We start from the raw sequence: 23,668 nt of genomic DNA, 5'->3' as shown, positions 1-23,668 counted from the left end.
GGTTATTGGCAAAGGTTAATGTTTTTTAAGAGGTAGTATCCATGAAAGAGATACATATTTGCTACTGTTGCTGGAAAAAGAAATGCTTATAAAAATGCACTGATGATCAGCGTCAGAGTAAACAGACCTACAAACACTGTTATTGTATTGATAACCTTGTTTTCTTTATTGTTAATTGATTTTCTTGTTTTAAAACAGTGAATTTAATCAAAGTTGTGTTATTTCTGACATCATAGCTCTGATTCACTTTCCCCCAGCCCCAGACTTTGAAATGTCCAACTTATCCAAAAAAAAAAGAAAAAAACACCTAATGAGCAGTCAGAGGAAACTGACAGAACAATCATGGTGTCACTTTAAATGCCATACTGAGGAGAAGCCCACGTTGGGCTGACCCTTGGGCCTTTGTTCTTGGTCAAATTGAATTGTAATATCAGTCTAGACATGACTATATTACCATAGTGAAAGAGATTGCCTTAGAATATATCCCCTTTCATATGTTATATTTTAATTATCTTTACCCGTAGGACATTTGTCTGGTGTCATTGTATGATTCCTCGTTTTTATGTAGGGCTTGTGGGATCCAGCATCTAGAGAGAGCTGGGAAGAACTTGACCTTATTTGACTCGTTCTATTTCTGCATCGTTACTTTCTCCACCGTGGGCTACGGGGACGTCACGCCACAAATCTGGCCCTCCCAGCTGCTGGTGGTCATTCTCATCTGTGTTGCCCTGGTGGTCCTGCCGCTACAGGTACCGACTCTGTGCTAAATTAAAAACCAGCGATTCGCAAAGTGCATTGAAGGGTTGCGGTTTGTTGTAAGCCTTGTGTTAGGTCTGTTTAATCACAAGAAATTCTTTAATATTCTGCATTCAGTGATGACCTTTGTGTGGGTATCATCAGATATTAAATGACATTTTCATGCTGGCCTGCAGCTCGTAAAAGTCTAATTTGGTCCTTCGTTTCTGTTACATTTTTTTGGCTGCAGAAGAAGTTTGCAAGTGCCAGTCAAAATCCTGGCTCACATTTGCTGCATCATTAGTCCACATATATACTGTGTTATTTATATTTAAAGACTGCGAACAGGTTCATCCCTTCACATGTCTCAAAAAGTTTGTCCCTGTGGAGCAAATGGAGTGAGAAGTGGAGATGAACTCCCACTGCTGCCAAATTACTCCACTAGTAGTTTTCACTCCATCTGTGTCCAGACAGAAAATCTATCTCTTTTTTATTATTTATTTCATTCTTGCTGCTTTTGACATCACTCCACCTTTGCTGTCATTGTGTCAGTTTGAAGAACTAGCATACCTGTGGATGGAGAGCCAGAAGTTGGGGGGTAACTATAGTCGACATCGGGCGCAGACAGAGAAGCACGTAGTGCTGTGTGTCAGCTCGCTGAAGATAGACCTGCTGATGGATTTCCTCAACGAGTTCTACGCTCATCCCAGATTACAGGTACAATGAAAAGACCAAATGATATGTTAATATGCTGCTATTTTGCTTATTTCCACTGTTTCCACTATATCTTCTATATTTCTATTGCATGCTTTAATCATGAACATGAGACATGAGACTGGTTGTGTAATTAGCTAAGTCAGTAGTACACAGTGACTATTCAATATAAAATAAGGCAAAACCTTTCAACTTGCCAGCCTAAGAATCAGCTGATTTTTCGCTCAGCCCGTCGAAGGACAGATGAACTGTATGTATTGTTTTCATAAGTCAGAGGAATCACTACTCCTCCTGCAGTATTTGGTAGAACTTAGTGAAACCTCCGTGCAATGATATCCTAATAGGCCTTCACCTAAACTGTGCTCAAGGTCATATTTGTCATTCTCAGTGGATTTTAATTGTTATTAATCGGTCCAGTACAGCTGACCAATGACAAGAAAACTTCACTGTCACTGTACTTCACACATACAGTACAACACAGTAACACAATAAGCTGTGCACTTTGATGAATATTGAGCTGGATAAGCTACCATGCCACTAAGGTACTGGTTTATATTATAACTTCTTATATTATAATATTTTTGTGCTTTAGTGGACGTTTTACTGTGAAAAAGTTGCAGCTTTTTTGTTTTATATAATTTTTTTTTCTCAACATTTGGTATCAAGAAAAAAAGAGCACTTTGCCTGTGGATCTTGACATTGGAATGGGCGTAAAGTTGATTTGGTTGCAGTTGTCAGAGCTAAAATGTGTTCATCAGTCATGAAAAATGTATGTTACTTTCTCCTGTACCAATGAATTTATGAGGGTTTAAAAATGCTGGGGAAAAAAATCAAAGGTCAGCTCATGTCTGTGTACTTCAAGGGGCTGTAACTCTTTGTAGGATGAAGGTAAATGTTTTGCATGGCTTTATTATATATACACTTTGGACTGACTGACTCACTTTTCATAGATTTATCCAGGGTTTTTGTATTTCATGTTTGTTTTGGGTTTTTTTGTAGATTTTAATTTTCTTGTTTTTTTTCTCTCTTTCTCTAGGACTATTATGTGGTGATTTTGTGCCCGACAGAGATAGACATTCAAGTTCGTCGAATTCTCCAGATCCCCCTGTGGTCCCAGAGGGTTATCTACTTGCAAGGATCTGCTCTCAAAGACCAGGACCTGATGAGGGCCAAGTGAGTAAACGCATAACATGCACATATTAAGACCAACACCTTACAACAAAGCTCTTGCGCGTTATCTTTCTGAAAGGTTCAGATTTCAGTAGAGCTGAATCTGATTGGTTTTATTCTTTTTATTTTCTGGATACGACTTGGAATGTGTTGCTTTAAAGTGTTGCTTCTCAACTGGCAATGCAAAGCCATTGAAGTGCAGTTAGAGGGTGAGATACTTACAAATCAGCTTGGCTGGCCTCTGCTTTCACTTCAGTGTAATGCAGTTTTACTCCACATCGATCATCTCCTCACTTCAAAGAGCAAACTCTGCACAGAAGCAGAGAGAGAGATTGTGACCTGTCAGTTTTGTTTTCGTCAATCAAACCCATTACTGCACAACCGCAGCATTCGTATCTCGTAGCTCGGCTGCAGATATTGAATTACAGCCCTATATCCTTTTCTTTGAAAAGTCTTAAGTTTGTCCAGAAGTTCACTCCTTTTTTCCAAGATGCCCTCTTTAATGTGCAGCTGTTCAGGTGCTGTGTCATTTCATACGCACCGATATGTGACCACACAGCAAGCTTACCTTCAAATGACTAACCTCTATCGAGAACATGCAGAGGGTTGGTGTGACAGAAGAGGATGCTAGGAAGGGTGAGGTGGAAGCAGATTAAAAAAAAGAAGCAGCAGGTCCTGCGTTGCAAGCACTGCATTCTGATACGGTAGTGTTTTCAGAGATGAATTGGGCTTTTAACCTTTTGAGCCTTTGTAATGGCATATTAACACTCATCTATGCCTGGCTTTAATTTAATGCACTGATCTGTTAAAATGAGGTGTTTCACACCTGGTTGAATGACCTCTTTCCTGCCTTTCTATCTCTCTTTTGTGTGTCTCTTTCAATCTGTCAGGATGGACGATGCTGAGGCCTGCTTCATCCTGAGCAGCAGGAACGAAGTCGACCGAACGGCAGCTGTGAGTCTCATCCTGAACTGTGTCATGATAATGATTATTTCGAATAAGCAGTTTCCCTTTACACCCTACTTCCCTTTGATATTTGCCAGGGAAGTTGTAGATGAAAATGAGCCACTGGACAAGTGAAATAACACAATTTTGCTCCCTCACAGGATCACCAGACTATTTTGAGGGCATGGGCTGCAAAAGACTTTGCTCCAAACTGCCCTCTCTATGTACAGATTCTCAAACCAGAAAATAAATTTCATGTTAAGTTTGCTGGTGAGTGTGCAAAGAATTCATAGCTTCTGAAAAACAGTAATTTGGCATGTTGTTGAGACACAGGCCAGACTTTTTCTTAATATAAAAGGTTTTTGCAATTATTCCTTTTCAATTAGATCATGTAGTTTGTGAAGAGGAGTTCAAGTACGCTATGTTGGCACTCAACTGTGTGTGTCCAGCCACGTCCACTTTAATTACGCTGTTGGTTCACACCTCCAGAGGACAGTGAGTACCCACCAACATTTATTTGCAGTTATTATTCTTTCCCCTTTTCTTTTTCTTTTAAAATTTTTAAAAAATACATTTAATTTACTTATTAGTGCAGCACGATGATGCACTAATAAGCAATATTTCTCTCGTACTCCATACAGCCAAAGTTTAGCTTACCTGGTATTAGACTAGATTTTCCAGTCCTTCTAACAGGAGGACGTTTTTGGTTCCTTTGGATAAAGTCTAATTTCAACACCTGCTTCTTTTCATTTTCCTACACTAAACCAACCATATTTGGTGTTTTTCCAGTAAGTATGTGTTACTGTAAGACAAATTACCCAGATAAAGTAACAATTATTTGGCAATTAAACTAAATCTGCATGTTTGGGTAGTATTATACTTAAGGAAACAAGTAATGGAAGCCCTGTGTAGTTTTTTTTAAGTGTCTGTGAGTTCTGTAATTGCTCTAGAAGACATAGTTTGTTGTAGCCTGTGGACATTGTTTTTGGATTTCAAGCTAATAAGACCTATAAAAAACATATTTTTACTCCTTAAGAATTTACTCAACAAATGTCTTTGTTTCTGCCTACATAGCAACTCAGCTTCTCTGAAAGGTTTCTATTCAGTAAAATTTCTAATCTTCGCTTTGACTAAAGAGTTGAATATTTGTGGAGAGATTAAATCTCTCTTTGGGATTAATTTGAGAGGAGGATGACTGTGTGTTCTGCACACAGTCTTTACAGTTACACAGACTGCACTCGGTACAATCTCACTACTCTACTGTCACCACTGCCCTGACTTCTCACTGTCGAGTCAGTGAACATTACACTTTTTTCTTGTCAGGCCATAAATCTGGCTGTTTTGTTTTTTTTTCACATTCTGTTCAGTCCGCAGGAGACACACATCCATTTTCATTTCCATTATGGAAACTGGCCCCAGTTTGTGCCTTAGACAAGATGACAGAAGACTTAATTTGTGCCAGGTTTCAAATATAATTATGATGTACACAATCTGTCTTATGTCAATGACCTTAAAGCCTGTTGTGTCCTGATATTGTTTGTGACTAGAGTTGAGGAGGCTGGGGAAAACAGAGTCAGAAAAGGTCATGAAAGGTTTGATTTATCAGTACCGAGAGACAAATAAAGTGTAATTTGATTTAAATGTCTTCTTTCTCTGACATTCAAATTGGTTCTGCGCCAGAGTTTAAGATCACAGTCTAAAATATAGTAAGAATGTAGCTTGTATTTTAAAACTAGCAAAAAGACTGTGGGACACAAAACATCAGAATGAATTGTTCTGTTAATACAAATTCAGGGAGGGGCAGTTATCACCGGAGCAGTGGCAGAGGACATATGGACGCTGCTCTGGAAACGAGGTCTACCACATCCGCTTGTGTGACAGCAAGTTTTTTGGGGAGTACGACGGAAAGAGTTTCACCTATGCTTCCTTCCACGCCCACAAGAAGTTAGTACATTTTCTTCTAGCTCAGTAGAGTAAGATCCTTTCACATTAGAGTAACATCTCTGAGAGCAAAAACCATGTTTGTGTCATTTTGACTTCAATCGTCAGGTATGGCGTGTGTTTGATTGGAGTTAAAAGAGAGGACAACAAAAGCATCCTCCTGAACCCCGGACCTCGCCACATCATGGCTGCCACTGATACCTGCTACTACATCAACATCACCAAGGAAGAGAACTCTGCTTTCATTTTCAAGCAAGAGGAGAAGCACAAGGGCCTGCCTGTCTCCGGGCTCTATGACGCCCCCTCAAGGCTACCTGTGCACAGCATCATCGCCAGCATGGGTAAGACTGAAAGCCACAGGCAGGAATAAATGATGTTTACAAAAAGAGCAGCTGATAAAGAAAGCAGAGAAAATAGGAAGATGGGAGGGTTCTGTTTGTGTGCTTACTAGGCTCACTATCTGATGGCTGAAAGGGTTTCCATAGAAGAAGAGAAAATGGATGCTTTGTCAGTGGTTTACTCTAAATTGCACTCACACTGGGCCTTTCTGAATGCTTAGTGGTGGCTGCCTTGCTGATGCTTTATGCTTTCACTGACTGTTAAGCATGATTTTTTTTTTTTTACTTTGTTGGCTGACATTGTTGTGTTGTGCTTTTTTTTTTTTTACCTGTGAAAGTTGATCAGGCCACTTCATTTGGTAAGTTTGTGCATGAGGCATCAATTTTCTATTATTCACACATTTTATTTGGAATCATTTGCACAATAACACCTCACACTTAGCCTAAAAATGTTTCAGCAGAATGATATATGTACAGTACATATATCAAATCTGATATTGTGCATATATCTTTGCCACATATCTTGTACAACTCTGTATCCAAATAAGTTAGGGTGCTTTAAGTAAAAACAGTCTGCAAATATTAGCCTTTTTTAATTGATCAATTTGTTCTCTTTGTACATTTTTTTAATAAACACAAGCTTTGAATAACGCTAACGCCAATATTTGCATTCTGTTTTAATCACCTTTTTTCATCACAGCATCCTAACTAGTTGGAAACAATTGTGCTTTATATAACTGATCTATCCATTTTTCATATTTATGATATGATGTATATCATACATCATAGGGATATATTAACTGACAGATATGCTAAGTCATTACTATATGCATGCTTTTCATGGTAGATGGTAGCTTTGTGCTTCAGAAAGCAATACATTTTCTCCTCAAGGTCAAACTGCTGAGACTCAAGAGAGTAGTAGGAATATTACAGGCCAAGATAATGAAACGTCTCAATATATACATAAAGCTATTTCTGTATAGCTTTACAGTTGTGATAATATAACCCAACATGATTTCCAGGCACCGTAGCCATTGACCTGCAGCATCCCGATCCTCCTGAGGAAACCGGCAAACTTGCCCTCCCAACAGAGAACGGAGCTGGAAGCCGCCGACCGAGCATCGCCCCCGTTCTGGAAATCGCTGACTCCTCCTCCATCCTGCCCTGCGACCTCCTCAGTGACCAGTCAGAGGATGAGACCAACCAATCAGACGAGGAAGGCTCTGTAGGTTCAGAGTAAGTATTTTTTTTTTTAAAACTGAAATGTGCCCGTGGTATCCTTTGCTCTGTGCTTGATTGATCTCACCTCCCCTTCTCTTCTTTGTCTCTCAGCTGTTGTAGGATCAAAGATGGATGAGTTTGAAATAGGCATGTAATCAGTGTGTCGTGATGCTATTAGATGTGAAGTACTAGTGATGAATGTGTACATCATGTCAGTGAGGATAGCACTTTTTCTCAAGTGAGGTTCTTGTATGGTGTCCCTGTATTGATTGCTGCTCTTAGCGCTCATTTATCAGTTAGCCAGGCAGAGTCACCCTGAAAGGGTTTTAGCACGTCAGATGTAGGCCAAGGCCCATGTGCTTTATTTTCTCCATCTATGCGGTTTCTTAAAAGTGAGATAAGTTCAGGATAGATTAAGTACTGATCCCTCAGCCCATGAAAACCAACAGCTGTTAGACCCAGACAATGGTGAGTTTCATAAAGGTGGACCTAACATGGTCCTTCTGACCTGTGTGCCTCCATTACTGCACCCGTTGACGCTTCAGTAGTTTTTCTTTTTTAAGAGTTGTCAGTGCCGCATAGAAGAAAATTCAAGGTCCCACAGTGCCATCGTGTGGTGATCAGTAGGTTTACATCTATGATCAGCTGGAATTTCTTTTATTAGCAAACTAGAGGGCATTGTGAAACTCATTAGGGTAATTGCAGCTGACCCATTACAAATCAAGGAGCACAGAACCAAACGGACACACAATCAAGACTTGATTAAAAATAAACAAACTTTGTAATGGAATTAGTCCTTCAGGCTTACAAACATTATAATGTAATTATAGTAAAGCAGCTGCAGAATCTAATAATAAACTGAAAAGAAGAAACATTAAACTGGTGATAATTCACTTAGTTTATATTATAAAGTAGTGATGAAAGAAGGAAGAGGAAGTCTGTGATGCTTACAGAAATTTTGTAACAGTAGAAGCCTCTTCAGAATCTCCTTAAATAAAGTTAAAAAGTAACAGTCGCATAATATCCTAAAATACCGCTGATATTTGCCTGATACTTCTTTAAAGCTTTAAAGGTGAGTTCTTTGAGTGTTTAAGTGTTTTTTTTCTGTTTCTTTTCTACAAGCTTTGTGAAGGGCTATCCCCCCAACTCACCCTACATCGGCAGCTCTCCAACCCTGTGTCACCTCCTACCGCAGAAAGCTCCGTTCTGCTGCCTTCGCCTCGACAAGGTAAGACTCAATGAAAACTCACAGTACAAAATCAACGCTTTTTTTAAACATCTGTTTTATCGTCGTGGTAAGTAACTGCCCTGTGGTTTGTTTCCTAAGCGCACAGGAATACTAGACCTTGACTAAATTTCTGTTGAATTGTCTGTCTCCATCCAGGGCTGCACACATAACAGCTTCGAGGACGCCAAGGCATACGGCTTCAAGAATAAGCTGATTATAGTGTCTGCAGAGACGGCCGGAAATGGTCTCTACAACTTCATCGTCCCTCTGCGGGCTTATTATCGGCCCAGAAAAGAACTCAACCCCATAGTGCTGCTACTGGACTACCCGTAAGACTGTTCAGTCTAACATCCAACACATCCAGACCAGCGTTTATTAGATTTCCTGACAGTGATGCAAAAGCCTAAAGATTTTCAATATCACAAGAATTTGAGAGTCTTCTAAAACTTTTTTTTTGTGCTTTTTAAGAATAATTGATGATAATATAACCAATGAAGGAGGCCCTCTCTTTGCTACATGGATGTCAGTGTTACTGCACAGTGTTGATGAGACTGGTTTATCATTATTGTGGTGCATGGACTTCTCTATAGGATCATTATTTTAGCAGTTTCAGATGTTACAGGCAGCAGATTATGTTTTTTTTTTTTTTTTGCATTATTCATAGATGTCTGCAGTGTTTGTATGTTAGGGCATATATATTTTTGTGCATGCATGTTGCAGTGGTCCATTTTTTCTGCTCTAACCCACTGCGGGCTTCATTAACTTTGACCTCATTTCTGCAGTTTGCTGAAACAGATGAACGACAAAAACACAGGGCCAGGAAAACTAAGTGGCCCCCTCAGGAATTTAAATGTCAGGCAGTTTTTTATAAATCCTCCAAATGTATTGAACAATTTATTTCTCTCTTAATCCATAATGAATTCAAACAAATCTTTCCTGCCCTCATCAACAGGCAAATTTCAGGAAATTACTTGTACAGTTTTGTAATCTGTCACTGGGGTTTACAAAGATAATTAGTGTGGGATGCTCAATTCATGTTTCCCGTTTCCCGCAGGCCAGACAACCATTTCTTAGAGGCCATTTGCTGCTTTCCAATGGTTTACTTCATGGCCGGCACAATTGATAAGTAAGTGTTTATATTATAAAAGAAAACGCACTCGGTTAATCACCTAGCTTAATGTATGAAATAATTTTTCACCCAGCCAGCAGAAGTACAGCTCCAGGACATCTTGGACATCACAGTTACACAACAACTTAAATGCACTGTAATCTTTAATGGCTCTCGAACACATTTGCTCCACTGAAAGATCATTGGGATGATAAAAACAACTCCTGCTGATGTGATTGTGTTTTATAGGCACATTTGAAAAGTTTCTTCAAATGTAGCAGTTTGATTGCAAACTATATAATTAATTTTTTAATCCTTTTAATCTTTTCTGTGTTACCTGAGGAAGAAGACAAAGATGCTTGTCAGTGACGTTCAAACGTGCATCTTGCAGCTGTTACTTGCAGATTTTTGAGCTGGAACAAAGCAAGCACTCGGTGTTTTATTGAAGCAGGGAAAGCAAGTGGTAGTTAGTTTGAACCTAGTGATTTAAAAACTTCACTAATGTGTAATTAAGCTGTCAAGAAAAAATGGCTGCTTTGCAAACAAAAATGAATGAACAATGTAAAGAGGGAGTCACCATAGCATTATAGTCTAAACATTAACAAAAATAATAGCTTTATGGAGACAAATGTACATTGAAACCTAACTTTTAGTTCTGCAAATATGATTATTTTAGTTGAGTCATGGAAAAAAACAAGTGGAAGATGTGCTGTGTTTATTCAGTCCCGTAAACCAAAGACGTGTACTACGAAGCTGGATTTGTAACTCTGGTTTTCAGTTTCATGAAGGTAGTCCACCTCTTACTGGTGTGCATCACCATGGTAACTTATACTGAAGATCTAACCTGCTTCAGGGCAGGTTGTACTCGAGACGAGAGCAACGGGCATGAAAGTCCTGCCAACTGACCAATCAGCTCTCTGGAAAATACCGTCGCTATCCTACGAAGATTCCTCAGACCTCTGTCTGGGATGGTAGGAGAGTCTAAAGTTTTTCAAGAGTGTCTTTTCCCTGATTAGGTTTAGTAAGAAATCTAGATTCTTGGAAGCAACTGAAGTTTTTAAATGTTGACTGCAAACAGTTTTACAATAATTATTCTAAAAACTTCAATTTATAAAAAACAGGAGACCTGTTTCTTGAACTTGTATCAAATTGTTTATAACCACATTCGACTTCTGTTTTTAGATTTCTTTCTTTTCATTAATCACCATGGTGCTGCAGCTAAAAGAATAAAAACTCAAACTATACTATGCACATCTACATATCTACATATTATTTAATGAAATAACAGTAAGAATCTCAGCTTCCTCCATGTCTTAAAGTGGTGACTATGTAATGCTGCTTACAGTCAGCATTTTTGTTGGTTTTGCTTTCTGGGTTTATGGCTAGACTTTATTAATATACTTACCATCACTAAAAGCATATTTGTGGAAGCACTTTTCTTACTAAACTACTCTATAGTGTTTTCCCATTAGATGCTCAAACCACTAATTTGTCTGCTGCAGCTGTGTTGCTTTCAGCCAGCATTGTGTGTTTAACCTCCAAAATTATAGTTTTATTTTCCTTTGTAATATCAGCCACTTTGCTACCAGTAGACTCATCCATCAGACGGTCAGGCCTGTCAGATGCTGCCAGTGCTGGTCGTTTCATGTGAACATACGAATAACTAGATGGTTAAACCCCAGTTTAATCTATTGAGTTGATAAAACCTTTCATGCGACTACTTTGCCTAGTTCTAGATGTTAGATGTAGGGGAAGCCAGACAACAGAAATATATCCTGGGTATGTTGAATGTGCCTGGTAGTGCACGTCAATTCTGACAAAAAATAAATATATTTAGTAACCACTAACCTCTATCTAAAACTTGTTTTTGCAGTCCAGCCCATTATAATTTATTCATGCATAAAAATCCACTTAGTAAACTCCTCACCTTCTTGGTCGATGCAGATTTGGACATTTTGGTAAACTTGGATTTGTTTAAATCCAATTTCTGCCTAACTGAGGAGTTGGCTCACGTTCCACATCAAATCCCAAAAAGTTGGGACTCTGTGTGGAATGTAAATAATAGTGCATTGATTTGCAAAGCTCATAAACAAATATTTTATTAACAATAAAAAAGAGACAACATATCAAATGTTTAAAATGAGGGAAATGTGCCATAAAAAAATCAGCTCAATTTGAATTTGATGGGAGCAACACATCTCAAAAATGTTGGAACAGGGCCGTGTTTACCTCTATGTAGCATCTGCTCAGTCTGTAAAACTCTATGTAACTCTGTGTAGCCTGTAAAACCTGTATGTAACATTCTGCATTGATAGTGGCATTAAAGATATGCATGCTGACAATTGCATGTACACTAATGTGCACCACACTACATAGAGACATGCATATTTTTGAATGGAGCTCTGATAACAAGCCGGATGGTCCCTCTGCTCTTTAGTTCAGAGGACGCAGCATCCATGTTTGCATCACAGAGGTTTAACCTGGTGAACTATTTTAACAGACAAAGATTTCTGAAAGTGTTCCTGAGGCCATGCAGGCATCTCCATGACAGCCGCCTGAGGGTCCGAAGACTACGAACATCCATTATTAATTTTTGCTGTTTTGATGATATTATGTACTATAGATGATGAGATATTCACAGGAACATATTGAGAAACATTATTATGAAATATTTCCTAAATTTATAAGCACTGTTTTTTGCAGATTAGTGAACCTCTGCCCTTTACTATTCCACAATGCTCTTTTTTTTTTTTAATATATATCAAATCATGTTACCGATCTGTTGCCAGTTAACCTAATTAGTTGCAAAATGTTCTTCCAGCTGTTCAAACTTTTTTGAAAGGTGTTGCTTTCTTCAAATTCAAACTTGACTAATATTTTTCATGAAATAGGAAAATGTCTCAGTTCACACATTTGTTTTATATGTTTTATATATTCTTTAGTGAATATAGTGAATGTGGGTTTATCAGATTTGCAAGTCATTGAATTCTGTTTTTAAATTTTACATGATTCCAACTTTTTTGGAGTTGGGGTTGTATTTACTATATTACTCTTATATTTACCGTTTTCTAACATGTCATAACCTAATAATCACTGCTGCTTTCTGAATGGGACAGCTTGGACAACCTGCTGCAGTGTGGTATCATCTATGCTGACAACTTGGTCGTTGTGGACAAGGAGAGCACTATGAGTGCTGAGGAAGACTACATGGCAGATGCCAAGACCATCGTCAATGTCCAGACAATGTTCAGGTAACATAGAGCGTGCTTTAAAAACTCAAAGGTGTCCTTCCACCAGTCTCAATTGTTCTCACTCCCCCATTCATCTTATTGATCCAGGAACAAGTTCATTAAGTTTGTCTCATCATCTCAGCTTCTCTCCTCTTTGTGCACTTGGCCTCTGTCTTTCTCACTTTGCAGAGAAAAAGGTTCATGATTTTATGTATTTTGTGCCTCGGTTGGGGAAGAGGTGTCACATGCTTGTTGATTACTGTACTAAAGCATTTTTCACAGAGACAGCTGTCGCTGAGAACATGTTGGAGTTCTCATTAGCTCTTGTTAACATACCATGCCCACGTCTAACAAAACCAGAGTACGGCAATCACAGTTAACACAGTGAATTTTGGGGAGTCTAATGTTTTTGACCACGGTATAGATCGCCTTGTGTGAGCTCACCCTTGTTATGTAGGAGTCAAGATTCTGGTTTTGGCCCAAGTGTGCACCAGATTCACTTAATTAATGTCTTCGTCTGTTCTTACTGCAAAGCCAAAGAGCAAATATAAGCTTTTAGAGGGGGTTTACAGAAAGGCAGAGCTCATCTCAAAGACAAACTACAGCTGCCAAAGCTGTGAAATTTATTTAGCAACTAAAATTAAAAGCATTTATCACTGCCACACCATGTCTCTCTCAACACAAAGCATTTTGCCTTTCCACTGACATCCCTCTCACTTTATTTCCTCCACACTCAGGTTGTTCCCCAGTCTCAGCATCATTACTGAACTCACGCATCCATCCAACATGAGGTTCATGCAGTTCAGAGCCAAGGACTGCTACTCACTCGCACTCTCCAAACTGGAGAAGGTGAGTGTTTCGTGTTTAGTGTCTTTGACTTAGATCGTTTTATTTTCTGGACAATCGAAAAATATCTCAGTATCCCAAAGAGAAGTGTAAGCACTTTGGGTTGTGCATTATAACTTGCAGCCTATGAAGTCTTTTTTTTTTTCTTTTTTTTTACCTTTTTGCACTGTATAAACTCATCTGGCCAATTTTTGTGTACACTTTGCTAGTTTTAAGTTGGACCCAATTTGCTTTCAGAACTGCTGTAATTCTTCGTGGCATAGATTCACACAGCTGCTACAGATTTGGCTGCACATCCATGATGACAATTTCCTGTTCTACCACATCCCAAAGGTGCTGTATTGGATTGAGATCTGGTGGCTGTGGAAGTCATTTGAGTACAGTGAAGTCTTTGCCTTGTTTGAGATAATTGGAGCTTTGTGACATGGTGTGTCCATGTTCTGGAAGCAACCGTCAGAACATGGGTATGCTATGGTCATAAAGGGATGGGCATGGTCAGCAACGATACAGCAGGCTATGGCTTTTAAATGATGCTCAGCTGGTGCTAAAGTGCCAAAGTGTCCCAAAAAATATCCTTCACACCATTATACCACCATACCAGTCTGATATGTTAATGCAAAGCAGGTGGATCTATGCATTTATGTTGTTTACACCCAAATTCTGAGCACACCATCACCATTGCAACAGAAAACCAGACTAATCAGACCAGGCAGTGTTTTTCAGTATGCTTTTTTTGGTTTAGCGTCACCAAAAATCTGTTCTTAACTGTCGATAGGGGCACAAAGTGCTGCTGTAGCCCATCATCTTCACATTTTGTTGTGTTGTGCATTCAGAGAAGCTTTTTTCTGCATACCTTGGTTGTAAAAACTGGTCATTTGAGTTACTGTTGCCTTCCTATCAGCCTGAAGCAGCGTGGCCATCCTCCTCTGAATTCTGGTGTCAACGAGCCATTTTCACCCTGAGAATTGCAGCTCGCTGGATATTCTCTCCTTTTCAGATCATTCTGTATAAACCCTAGAGATGGTTGTGCAGGAAAATCCCAGTAGATCAGCAGTTTCTGAAATATTCAGACCAAACTATCTGGTAGCAATATCCACACCACATTTAAAGTCACCTTTCTTCCCCATTCTGCTGCTCAGTTTGAATTTTAGCAGGTCTCTTGACCATGTCTACATGCCTAAAATCACTGAGTGTTGCTGCTTCAATCAGCCGAATAGATTTTTGTGTTAACAGTTAGTTTAACAGCTGTACTAAACAACATGGTCGGGTGAGTTTATATGACATTTAAAGAGTTAGCTTACTTTCCAGGAAATCAAATAAACCCATTAATAATTTGTCACACTTCAGGCCTCTTGTGAATGAATGCATTTGTTTAAGCAGTTTTTTAAATCATCATTACTAACAGATAAAGCTTGTATGTATCCCCATTCTTTCTTAAATCTTTCTTTTGGCTCCTTTTTTTTGTTTGTATTTTGTTTTTTGCTTCCAGATAGAGCGTGATAAGGGCTCCAACCTGGCTTTCATGTTCCGGCTGCCGTTTGCTGCAGGCAGAGTGTTCAGTATCAGCATGCTGGATACACTACTTTACCAGGTGGGATAACAGACTTTGAACTAGTTCGTTATGAAATAGTTAAATATAGACCTGTCTGTCAGCGATTTCATCCTTAGAATTTGTGCTTCACTAGTTCCTCTGTCTGAAAGTTGTGTCTAAAAAGGTAACGGCTGTTACATCAGTATTTCCTAGTAAGGTGCAGTTTATTGTCTAAAGTAAATGTGTTTAAGCCTCAAATGAATATCCTACAAAAGAACATTTGTGCCATTAAATATTAATGAGCATAATGCACAGGATAAAATAATTTATTGCAGGTGTTATAAAGAAAACTTCCCCTCAGAGCAATTGCAAAATGTGTTTGCGAAAGCTTTTAAACTTATTTTTTTAAACCACAGTCATTTGTCAAGGACTACATGATTGCCATCATCAGGCTTCTCCTTGGTCTGGACACCACGCCTGGTTCTGGGTACCTATGTGCTGTATGTGGAAATTTACTTTTGCATCTTAGCAAGTGATTTGTGCATTTTAGTAATTTCATCTGTGATGTGCAGCAACTTTATCGTCTTTCTCTCACTTCAGATGAAGATCACAGAGGAGGACCTGTGGATCAGGACCTACGGCAGACTCTTCCAGAAACTTTGCTCCTCCAGCGCTGAGATTCCCATCGGGATCTACCGGACCGAGTCACATATGTTCTCAACCTCAGAGGCAAGTTCACTTTGATCAGATACTCAGTATCTGAGTCCTGGTCTTGGATTTGGTGTCAGCTTTTGCCTGCGGTTTGAATTCAGCTACCATCTATTAATCATTCCCTCCTTTAGTTTTTGCTTGAGTCCTTCTCCTTTGATACTCTTGCTTATTCTTCAGCTTGTATTTCCTATTCCCTAAATTGCCTTTCCTTTGTTTGAGGCTGCACATTTACCATTCATTTCTTAATACAGATACATTCCAGCTGACAGAAATTCATGTCAAGCAATGAATTTAGATTTATATTTTTGACTGACTGCTATTAATACAGTTATGAATAAATAAAATATTAAATACAGCATATGTAAGCTTCCATATGCTGATGTTGAGGCTTCGAACATTTGTTCGCTCTGAATGCCCTCATCTTTCATTGCATCTCTTTTTGTTTGGATGTCTGTCTGTCCTTATATTCCAGTGCAGGGACAGTAATGCACAGGTAAGATCCAAACAGGCTTGATTCTGTTTATTACGTCAGCTGACTCCTTTTTGCTTAAAGCAGGGAAAGTAAAAAAAAAATACCTTACTGGTATTTTTTTTTTTAAATATCAAAAGTTTGTTTGCTTCTTATTCTTATAGTGCATGCTTTCCTCACAGAATCCAGCATTCACATTTCCATCTTACCATTCCAGTCTCAGGTGTCCATCAACGTGGAGCAGGGTGAGGAGCACCGTGATCGTGGAGGATCCTGGAAGGAGAAGACGGGCTACAGAAACTCCACCACGAGTGACCAATCGGAGCACCCGCTGCTAAGGAAGAAGAGCATGCAGTGGGCTCGGCGGCTGAGCAGGAAGAACGTCAAACCGTCGACCAGAGCGGAGCGCATCTCACAGCAGAGACTGAATCTGTATCGGCGCTCTGAGCGACAGGAGCTGTCCGAGCTGGTCAAGAATCGCATGAAGCACCTGGGCCTCCCCACTGTGGGATACGGTGAGTGGAACAGCTGATGTTATGATATATGAGGATATGTTGATGCTTTAGTTTGAAAGATATTACTCAGTATAGCTTATTGTATAGGACTAGATACAGTTCAGCTGCTGTTATCAGTTATTTTAATTAATGATTGTATTTCTTTGTATTTAATTTGTAAATATTAGTCATAATGTCCCAGAAAATGAATAATAATGCTAATTATAATGTTTGTTGCAGATTGGAGTCTCAGTTCTGTAAACATGACTTTGAGGTCACAGAAGCTTTGGATGCAGAAATCCTGTAACTGGTTGAGTTAAATCTCAGTGAGTGAAGCCTAAGAAAAGTCAAAGATGGAAACCTTGAGTTCAGAAGTCACAGACATTCAAGTCCACACAGCATAGTAGTGTGAATCCAGCTATAAAGATCTGATTAAAGTCATATAAACTGAAAGCCCAATTTCTGAGAGAGAGTTTTTTGAAGGGTGCGGTATGTAAGCATCTTATTCTAAAAGGATGCTACTAGCCAGCTAACCCTGTCCATCTCGTCTCCCAGTTGCTGCTAGCTGCTCAGGTGTGGTGGTTCTTGATGTCATTAAGTGGCTGCTCATAGTCCTTGTTGCTAAGAACTGGGGGACCTGAACCCTGTGGATAACTGATTTATGATGTTGCCACAAAAGCACCCTGGCTATTTGGCACAAGAGACTAATCAGGCCAGGCCTGTGCTCTTAGCAACTGGCGTTCAGATATTCAAAGTATTTATAGCCCCCTGAGAACCAGCCTATTCATTTATGTCCTCTGTAATGGATGTTTGTTTTGGGGTCTATATCTTTTGACTTATTTGAGCTACTTACTACGCTTTTTCTAGAAAATGGTGAAAATGTCACCCCAGATGGATCTCTTTAGGCTGCTTGTTTTTTAATGATCCAAAAACCAAAGATTATACTACAGAGAATTTTAGAAGCTGGGACAGGCTAAAGATTTTATTTTTGTATTGTTCCTGAAAACTGTAATCTGCTCAGATCAAGAATAGCATGTGACTGATTTCATGCCACAGGCAGTTACACATACAGTGCCTCTGTTATCACTGCCTTATGTGATTAAACATGGGTACCATTACTACATACAGCTGCAGAATGAGTTCTTGCATTTGTTTGAGAACACTTGTTGCCTTTCCTCAGTTGCCTACTCTGTTACCACCTGTTGGTTTTACTGGGCTTTGCGCTGATGCGTAATAATAATGATATTGGCCGTCTCAAAGTCACATATCTATGCACCACCACAAATTTCATTGTCACTGTGTTATCAGTTTAAATCGAGATATAATAAACTGGCCCTGTTAGCTTTAATAAGATTGCATGTACTGAATCAATGGGGCGTAGCATCAGCTGCAAAAGTACTTTCTGAGCCTGGTGGTGAAGTATATTCATGAGCTTAAATTTTAGAAGCAAGGACACTCTAGAGTCTGATAAGTTCAGGTTTCAGGATCAAGTTCAGGAGATTCTTTTGCTTCACTAATTGATGCTTCTCTCAGCTGGTTAAATTATTTCTGCAGTGCAAGCAGCTGTGTTTGAGAAAGTTATTTAACCCTTCGATCTGTATTCCAGTCATTTTTGTTTTCTTTTACCTCATCTCATTTCCCATGAACACATAGTAATGTGAGGCTTGTTAGTACAGATCATCGACATCGCACTGCATCGTCACTGACCTTCAGAAAACCTCATTTTCTCACATCACTTTCACACCCATCAAACTCCTCTTCCGTGTGTCATAACTCAGACGCACACCACCTCACAGTCATGATCATACCATCATGTGGATGTGAACACATCACGCATGAGGATGCAGGAGCACGAACCTCGTCTCAGTTGCATTCAAGACTGCAATTACAGAGTGAAATTGCCTGCATTCTTTTCAGTTCACTTTTTCTTTCGTTTTTGCCTCCTCCCAGCTTCACGGCTCAAAACAAAAAAGCAGAATCATGCTCCAGATGTGTTGTAATGTGTCAATTAAATACGTTTCAGGAAGAACTCCTGAAGTTCAAGATCTTCTAAAGAACCATGAATGTCAGTGAGGATTTCTGCAGCAGGATGTGACAGATTAATAATTTGGAAGTGATTCTGTGCACACACTGATGCATGGCCTCTTTGCATTGCTCTCACACTTTTAAGAGTTTTTTTGATTGTTGTTTTCTTTTTTTTTTGAATCTGCAGATGCTTTTGCTGCCTGCCTGATATTTTGTTTGTTTCTTGTTCTTGTTTTTTTTTTTAACCTCCTTTCTCTGCCTCTTCTGTCTTCCTTCCCCTTTTGGCTTGTAGAGGATGTTTCTAATCTCACTGCGAGCGATGTCATGAATCGAGTAAATCTAGGATATTTGCAAGGTAATTTGTGTGCTGTTTATAACTCATTTGCAACATGTGAGTGATTACGTCCACCTTGTGGAGAAAGGAATTTGTCCTTTCGCCAGCATCCAATGAAGAATAGCATTTACCCACCAAAAAGAATGCTTAACTGTAGATGTTATCTTATCACTTTAGTTATATAATCTGTTTTATTTGACGTATAACTTGAGTACAAATGAATATATTAGGACGTTGAAGTTAACAGTGACTGCCGTTGCTTAGAGTTGCAGGACATTTCAGAGCACCCGTATTCAGAGGGGACCAGGCTGTCAGGTTAGCTGGTTGATCACAGTACTGCAACTTTACTGCATGAGTGTGAGTGTGCGTGTGTTTTTTATGTGAGTGTGTCCCCTGCCAGAGTCAGCAGTAGGTCAGCAGCAAGTCTCTCACTCTACTCTCTCCCTCTCTTTTTCGATCTCTATCTGGTCTTTCTGCATTGTGTTCCTGTGAGGTGACGTCCCAAATGGCTAGAGTACTGCAGGGCATCAGAGTATGGCTTAAAGAGTGGAGCGGAGTGCATTATGTCTGTGGATGGAAGGATAGATTGTATTCTATAAATGTATAAAAGACGACGAGTGTCGGAGGTGGTCTGATGTAGAAGGTAAACATGTTGGAGGAAGCGGGGCTCTTTTCCTCCTCCGTGTCTGTTACTTTCACATGTCAGTGCACCTCAGAGTGTATTAACTTTATGCCATGGCCACTGCACCAAAGAAGTCAAGTTTGAGCTGATTGTAGTCAGTTTGAGCTCTTTTACCCCTCAGCGTTTTTGCTCTGGTAATATTTCTTGTGGTTCTGTACTCCTGCACACTGGAGTGCTCTCCAGTGGTTTAACTTCTCGCTTTAGTGTAGTTATGCAAAATTTGCACGCCAAGAGCACTGTGTGGAAAGAATAAATAGAGAGGGAGGAAATAAAAATCAGAATATAAAGATGGGTGATACTGAAAGACTGCAACACTCTGCTGGCAGGGTGGAACAAAATTATTCCAAAGATATTTTCCTTCACTGCCGTAACACACCAGACTAAAGTCTTACAGCGGTGTTCGACTGGGTTGAGTTCTGGTGACTGTAAGGATGATAACATATGTTTCACACACAGACTCGCTATAATGCGAACATTACTAGTGGCTCTTAAAAGCAAAGCCAGCAAGGATGTGTCATCTCAGTATTAGCAGGGGGCAACTTCTCTGGCTCCAGAAAGAAATCTGATTGTAGAAGTCTGTAGGAAATGACCCAACTGCTCTCTAGTGACTTCAGAAAATGCTTTTCTAATGAGTTTACAGTCGTAATCGATGGTTCCAAGTCTTATTTAACTCAGCACATGTAAATTATGGCCCCCATTAGAGCCTGAAAGGGCAATAAAACAGGGTATGCTTTCAGACAGGCCTGCCTCGTGATTGGAAAATCTCTTTTGAATGTGGAGCGTCCTTTAGTTTCTCATTTCATTTTTTATACACAGTCTATGGATTCACAACATTTTCATACTTATAAAAGTGCTTTGTGGTCATCTTGTTTGAGGCCAGCTTTTGAACCATAAAGATAAAGGTGCTCCCTCAGAACAAATGATGACGCACGGCATAAAAGAGGATCGAACAGGATTCGGTTCTTTTCCTGTAATTTGCTTCACACGTTTGAGCTAAAAGTCTAAGGTTTCTAAATTAGAACAAGACCAATCTGTAGTTATTTTAGTGCCACAATAACTATATGACTACATCCTAAATTGCTACATTAAAAACTAGGATTTTGATTAATGGGAAAAACACTGACCCTAATAAATGGGAATAATAGGAACGCAAGCAAAAAGAGACTAACTTAAACGCTGACCAGTCCAGAATCATGTTTCCAGTGGATAATTACCAGTGTCAGTATATTAAATATAATATTTAAATATTCACACTTCCGTAGCATGAATAAGGCAGGGGTCTAGATCATTTTTATTTGTTGCTTTGGGGGATTTTAAGCTGTTGATTCCAAATTAGTAGCATTAATAGGAGCAAAACTGTTTAAAAAAGTATACCCTCCAACATGAGCAAAAGTAAGCATTGTTATAACTATAGTTATGCTGGATTACAGAGCCACAACAATAAATCCTTTGCTTTTCTTCAGCTGGTTACCAATTATATATCTGCCGCCATGGTATAACCCATATTTAATACACTGAGTAGTCTGCAGTAACGATGTGTGGATGAAGGGCGAACAGAGAATTACCGTAACTGTAAAGTGTACCTGAATAGATTTAAAAGCAGCAGGTTGACCTCTTCCACTCTCACACTCCCAATGTGCTTTGCTTCACTCTGTTTGGTTTGAGTCGCTCTGCGTTTGGTCCAGTCTGACGGATGCTGGAGCATGTTCCTCTCTGTCTGTGCGTATGTCACATGTCAGTCGGGGGGAGGCTGGGTTGTGGTGGTGGTTGGGGGGGGTGGGAGGCTGAGTGTCGTCAGTTAGCATGGCAACCTGCCGCCTTAGCAGCCTGTTGGTCCCGTGTGGAATGCGCAGGACGTAAAAGGAATGCGACTTAGATCGATCTGTTGCGTAGCTGGGGACGCTGTCTGCATGCTGGCTCCGTTCTGAAGCTGCGCATGGGGTGCCGTTTCAGTCAGCAGGCAGCATGTGGGCCTCCCCTTGTTCCACAAAGTGCCCTGTCAGTAACGGTTAGACCTTCTCTCTCTTTCACCCCGCCTGGCTTTATAAAGGGCCACAAGCAGGTGGGTTTGTCACGGAGACACACGTGCCCTCCTTTTCCTTCCTCCGCCCATCACACGACACAAGTAGGAGACACTGCCGGAGCGCAATCACCACACATGCATGCAGACATGATTAACACACACATGCACACACATGCACACACACGCGCACACACACACACACACACACACACACACACACACACACACACACACACACACGCACACGTATAATATGACTCATCTGGAAAAATAAAGGTTAAACTGAGTTTCCTCTCATAAAGTATAAAGTCTTCATAGTGCAGAACAATTTCCTTGGCCTAACTGTGTTGTTGAAGCAATAAAAGATGTTTGTTACAACTGTTAATGTTTTTAGTGTTTATAACAGGATGTAAAGGACTGAATGAGGGAATTTAGCAATTTATGAGTATCTTTAAGTGGTTAATTTTAAAACGAATTAAAATGCTTTTCAAATAAAAATAATAAGATTTTCTAAATCAGTTTAATATTTTGTGAAATATTAAATTTTCTAACAGTAATTTATAATCACATGGTTGAGTTATTGTTCAATTAGCTTGTTGCAGACTGGAAGAATTGTTTAACTATTAAAGTGAATCCATCCTCGTCCCCAGTTGTCAACGTCTGGTACTTCCCCTGCAGTACTCATCAGAATCTAATCAAACTTGCACACACTGATCGCTTAATGGGTCCTCACCCAAACTGTGATCAAGGTCGAGGTAACATTAGTCGTTTTACGTGCACTAACCTGTGAATTGTTATGAATCTTGAGCCTACGTCATTTACATCCTGGTTAAGGAACTAGTTAAAGGTAGAGAATATATGCAGGATTGATTTCTTCTACAAGAAATTGGTGAACATGCCAAACTGGACTCTAAAGGCTTTCAAAACTCTTTTGCTAGTCAAATTTTATTATACATCTTTAAAATATACAAACCATAAGAACTTTGAATACTGTGTAAAATGTTTAAAAAAGGAAGAACTGAATGATGAGCCCAGATCAGTCACCCATTGAAAACCTTTTGCATTAATGATAAAAAAAATAGAATAAAAGACATCCTGTATAAATTGATTATGTGAAAACATTTACATTTAAAAACTGCAAGTGTCCTCCACTCACAGAGTTTGTATAAGTGTGGTAAATAGGGATGGGTATCACGATTCCGGTTCCATTTTCGATTCTGTTTAACGATTCGATTCTTTATCGATTCTCTTATCGATTCTTTTTTTTTTTTTTTTAAAAAAGGAGAACACTAAGGTCGATTATCTTCTCTTTGAACGAGATAGAAATTTAGGAGTAACATGGCCTTACAGCAGTGTGATCTTAAGAGATCCACAGCCTACGGCTCTTCAATGGGGTGTCACAGGGTCCCCGGGGAAAAAAATTGTAAATGTAAAATAATAAAATAAATATTCTTCTGTAGCAATAACAAAGTATAACATAAATTATTCTATAGCAATTACACAAGAATATCCAGTAATGTCCCTGCCTACAATTAAACACATTCACTTACCGAAAATCGGGGGCATCTGCTGTGGCAAATGGGTGCAAGCCTTTGACCACAAACTTAGTCACTGCTCGGTGACATTCGTCTATCCTGGCCTGAAAGGAGACGCTACCGGTAGACTGCAGCGAGAACTGCCAGCATCTGAGCCAGACTCTGTCTGTCTCTCTCATCATGGTCACCTAAATGCACAGTAATGGCAGGTTTTGTAATAAGGCAGATCGCGCTAACATAATATGCACTATTAGTTGATTATTTACCTGCCGCATTAACGGGAGAGGACGTGCAAACGTTACCGGTGCTGCTGGGTTGAGATTCACGAGTCTGGAGCGGAATTAAAAACACGACATTCGTTTAAGGTTATCACGTGTTTTGTGAGCAA

General features: G+C 39.5%; 1 protein-coding gene across 25 annotated transcripts in view; it reads left to right on the top strand.

The window, feature by feature from the left end:
- Nucleotides 1-23,668, top strand: part of kcnt1b (potassium sodium-activated channel subfamily T member 1b) — a 74,281-nt gene that overhangs the window by 42,497 nt on the left and 8,116 nt on the right. For 6 of the 25 annotated variants that reach the window (XM_084946327.1, XM_084946321.1, XM_084946326.1 and 3 more), the window contains 24 exons: nt 569-749; nt 1,288-1,452; nt 2,486-2,622; nt 3,510-3,573; nt 3,726-3,834; nt 3,951-4,059; nt 5,359-5,508; nt 5,614-5,846; nt 6,182-6,202; nt 6,866-7,079; nt 8,187-8,292; nt 8,449-8,621; nt 9,347-9,418; nt 12,517-12,651; nt 13,368-13,479; nt 13,714-13,809; nt 14,966-15,067; nt 15,424-15,507; nt 15,608-15,736; nt 16,191-16,211; nt 16,405-16,702; nt 18,999-19,061; nt 19,305-19,355; nt 21,773-21,784. In XM_084946327.1, coding sequence (XP_084802453.1) covers nt 569-749; nt 1,288-1,452; nt 2,486-2,622; nt 3,510-3,573; nt 3,726-3,834; nt 3,951-4,059; nt 5,359-5,508; nt 5,614-5,846; nt 6,182-6,202; nt 6,866-7,079; nt 8,187-8,292; nt 8,449-8,621; nt 9,347-9,418; nt 12,517-12,651; nt 13,368-13,479; nt 13,714-13,809; nt 14,966-15,067; nt 15,424-15,507; nt 15,608-15,736; nt 16,191-16,211; nt 16,405-16,702; nt 18,999-19,061; nt 19,305-19,355; nt 21,773-21,784 — 2,837 coding nt within the window. Of the gene's footprint in view, nt 1-568; nt 750-1,287; nt 1,453-2,485; nt 2,623-3,509; nt 3,574-3,725; nt 3,835-3,950; nt 4,060-5,358; nt 5,509-5,613; nt 5,847-6,181; nt 6,203-6,865; nt 7,080-8,186; nt 8,293-8,448; nt 8,622-9,346; nt 9,419-12,516; nt 12,652-13,367; nt 13,480-13,713; nt 13,810-14,965; nt 15,068-15,423; nt 15,508-15,607; nt 16,169-16,190; nt 16,212-16,404; nt 16,703-18,704; nt 19,062-19,304; nt 19,356-21,772; nt 21,785-23,668 lie in introns of those variants that run through there. The other 19 variants (XM_084946344.1, XM_084946340.1, XM_084946346.1 and 16 more) reach the window with 17 other exon arrangements.

Source organism: Perissodus microlepis, chromosome 12 (genome assembly GCF_051167445.1).
Source record: "Perissodus microlepis isolate ML-2025 ecotype Zambia chromosome 12, ASM5116744v1, whole genome shotgun sequence".
Lineage (NCBI taxonomy): Eukaryota > Metazoa > Chordata > Actinopteri > Cichliformes > Cichlidae > Perissodus > Perissodus microlepis.
Note: the sequence above shows the minus strand (reverse complement) of the source record. Positions and strands in the feature narration are given on the sequence as shown.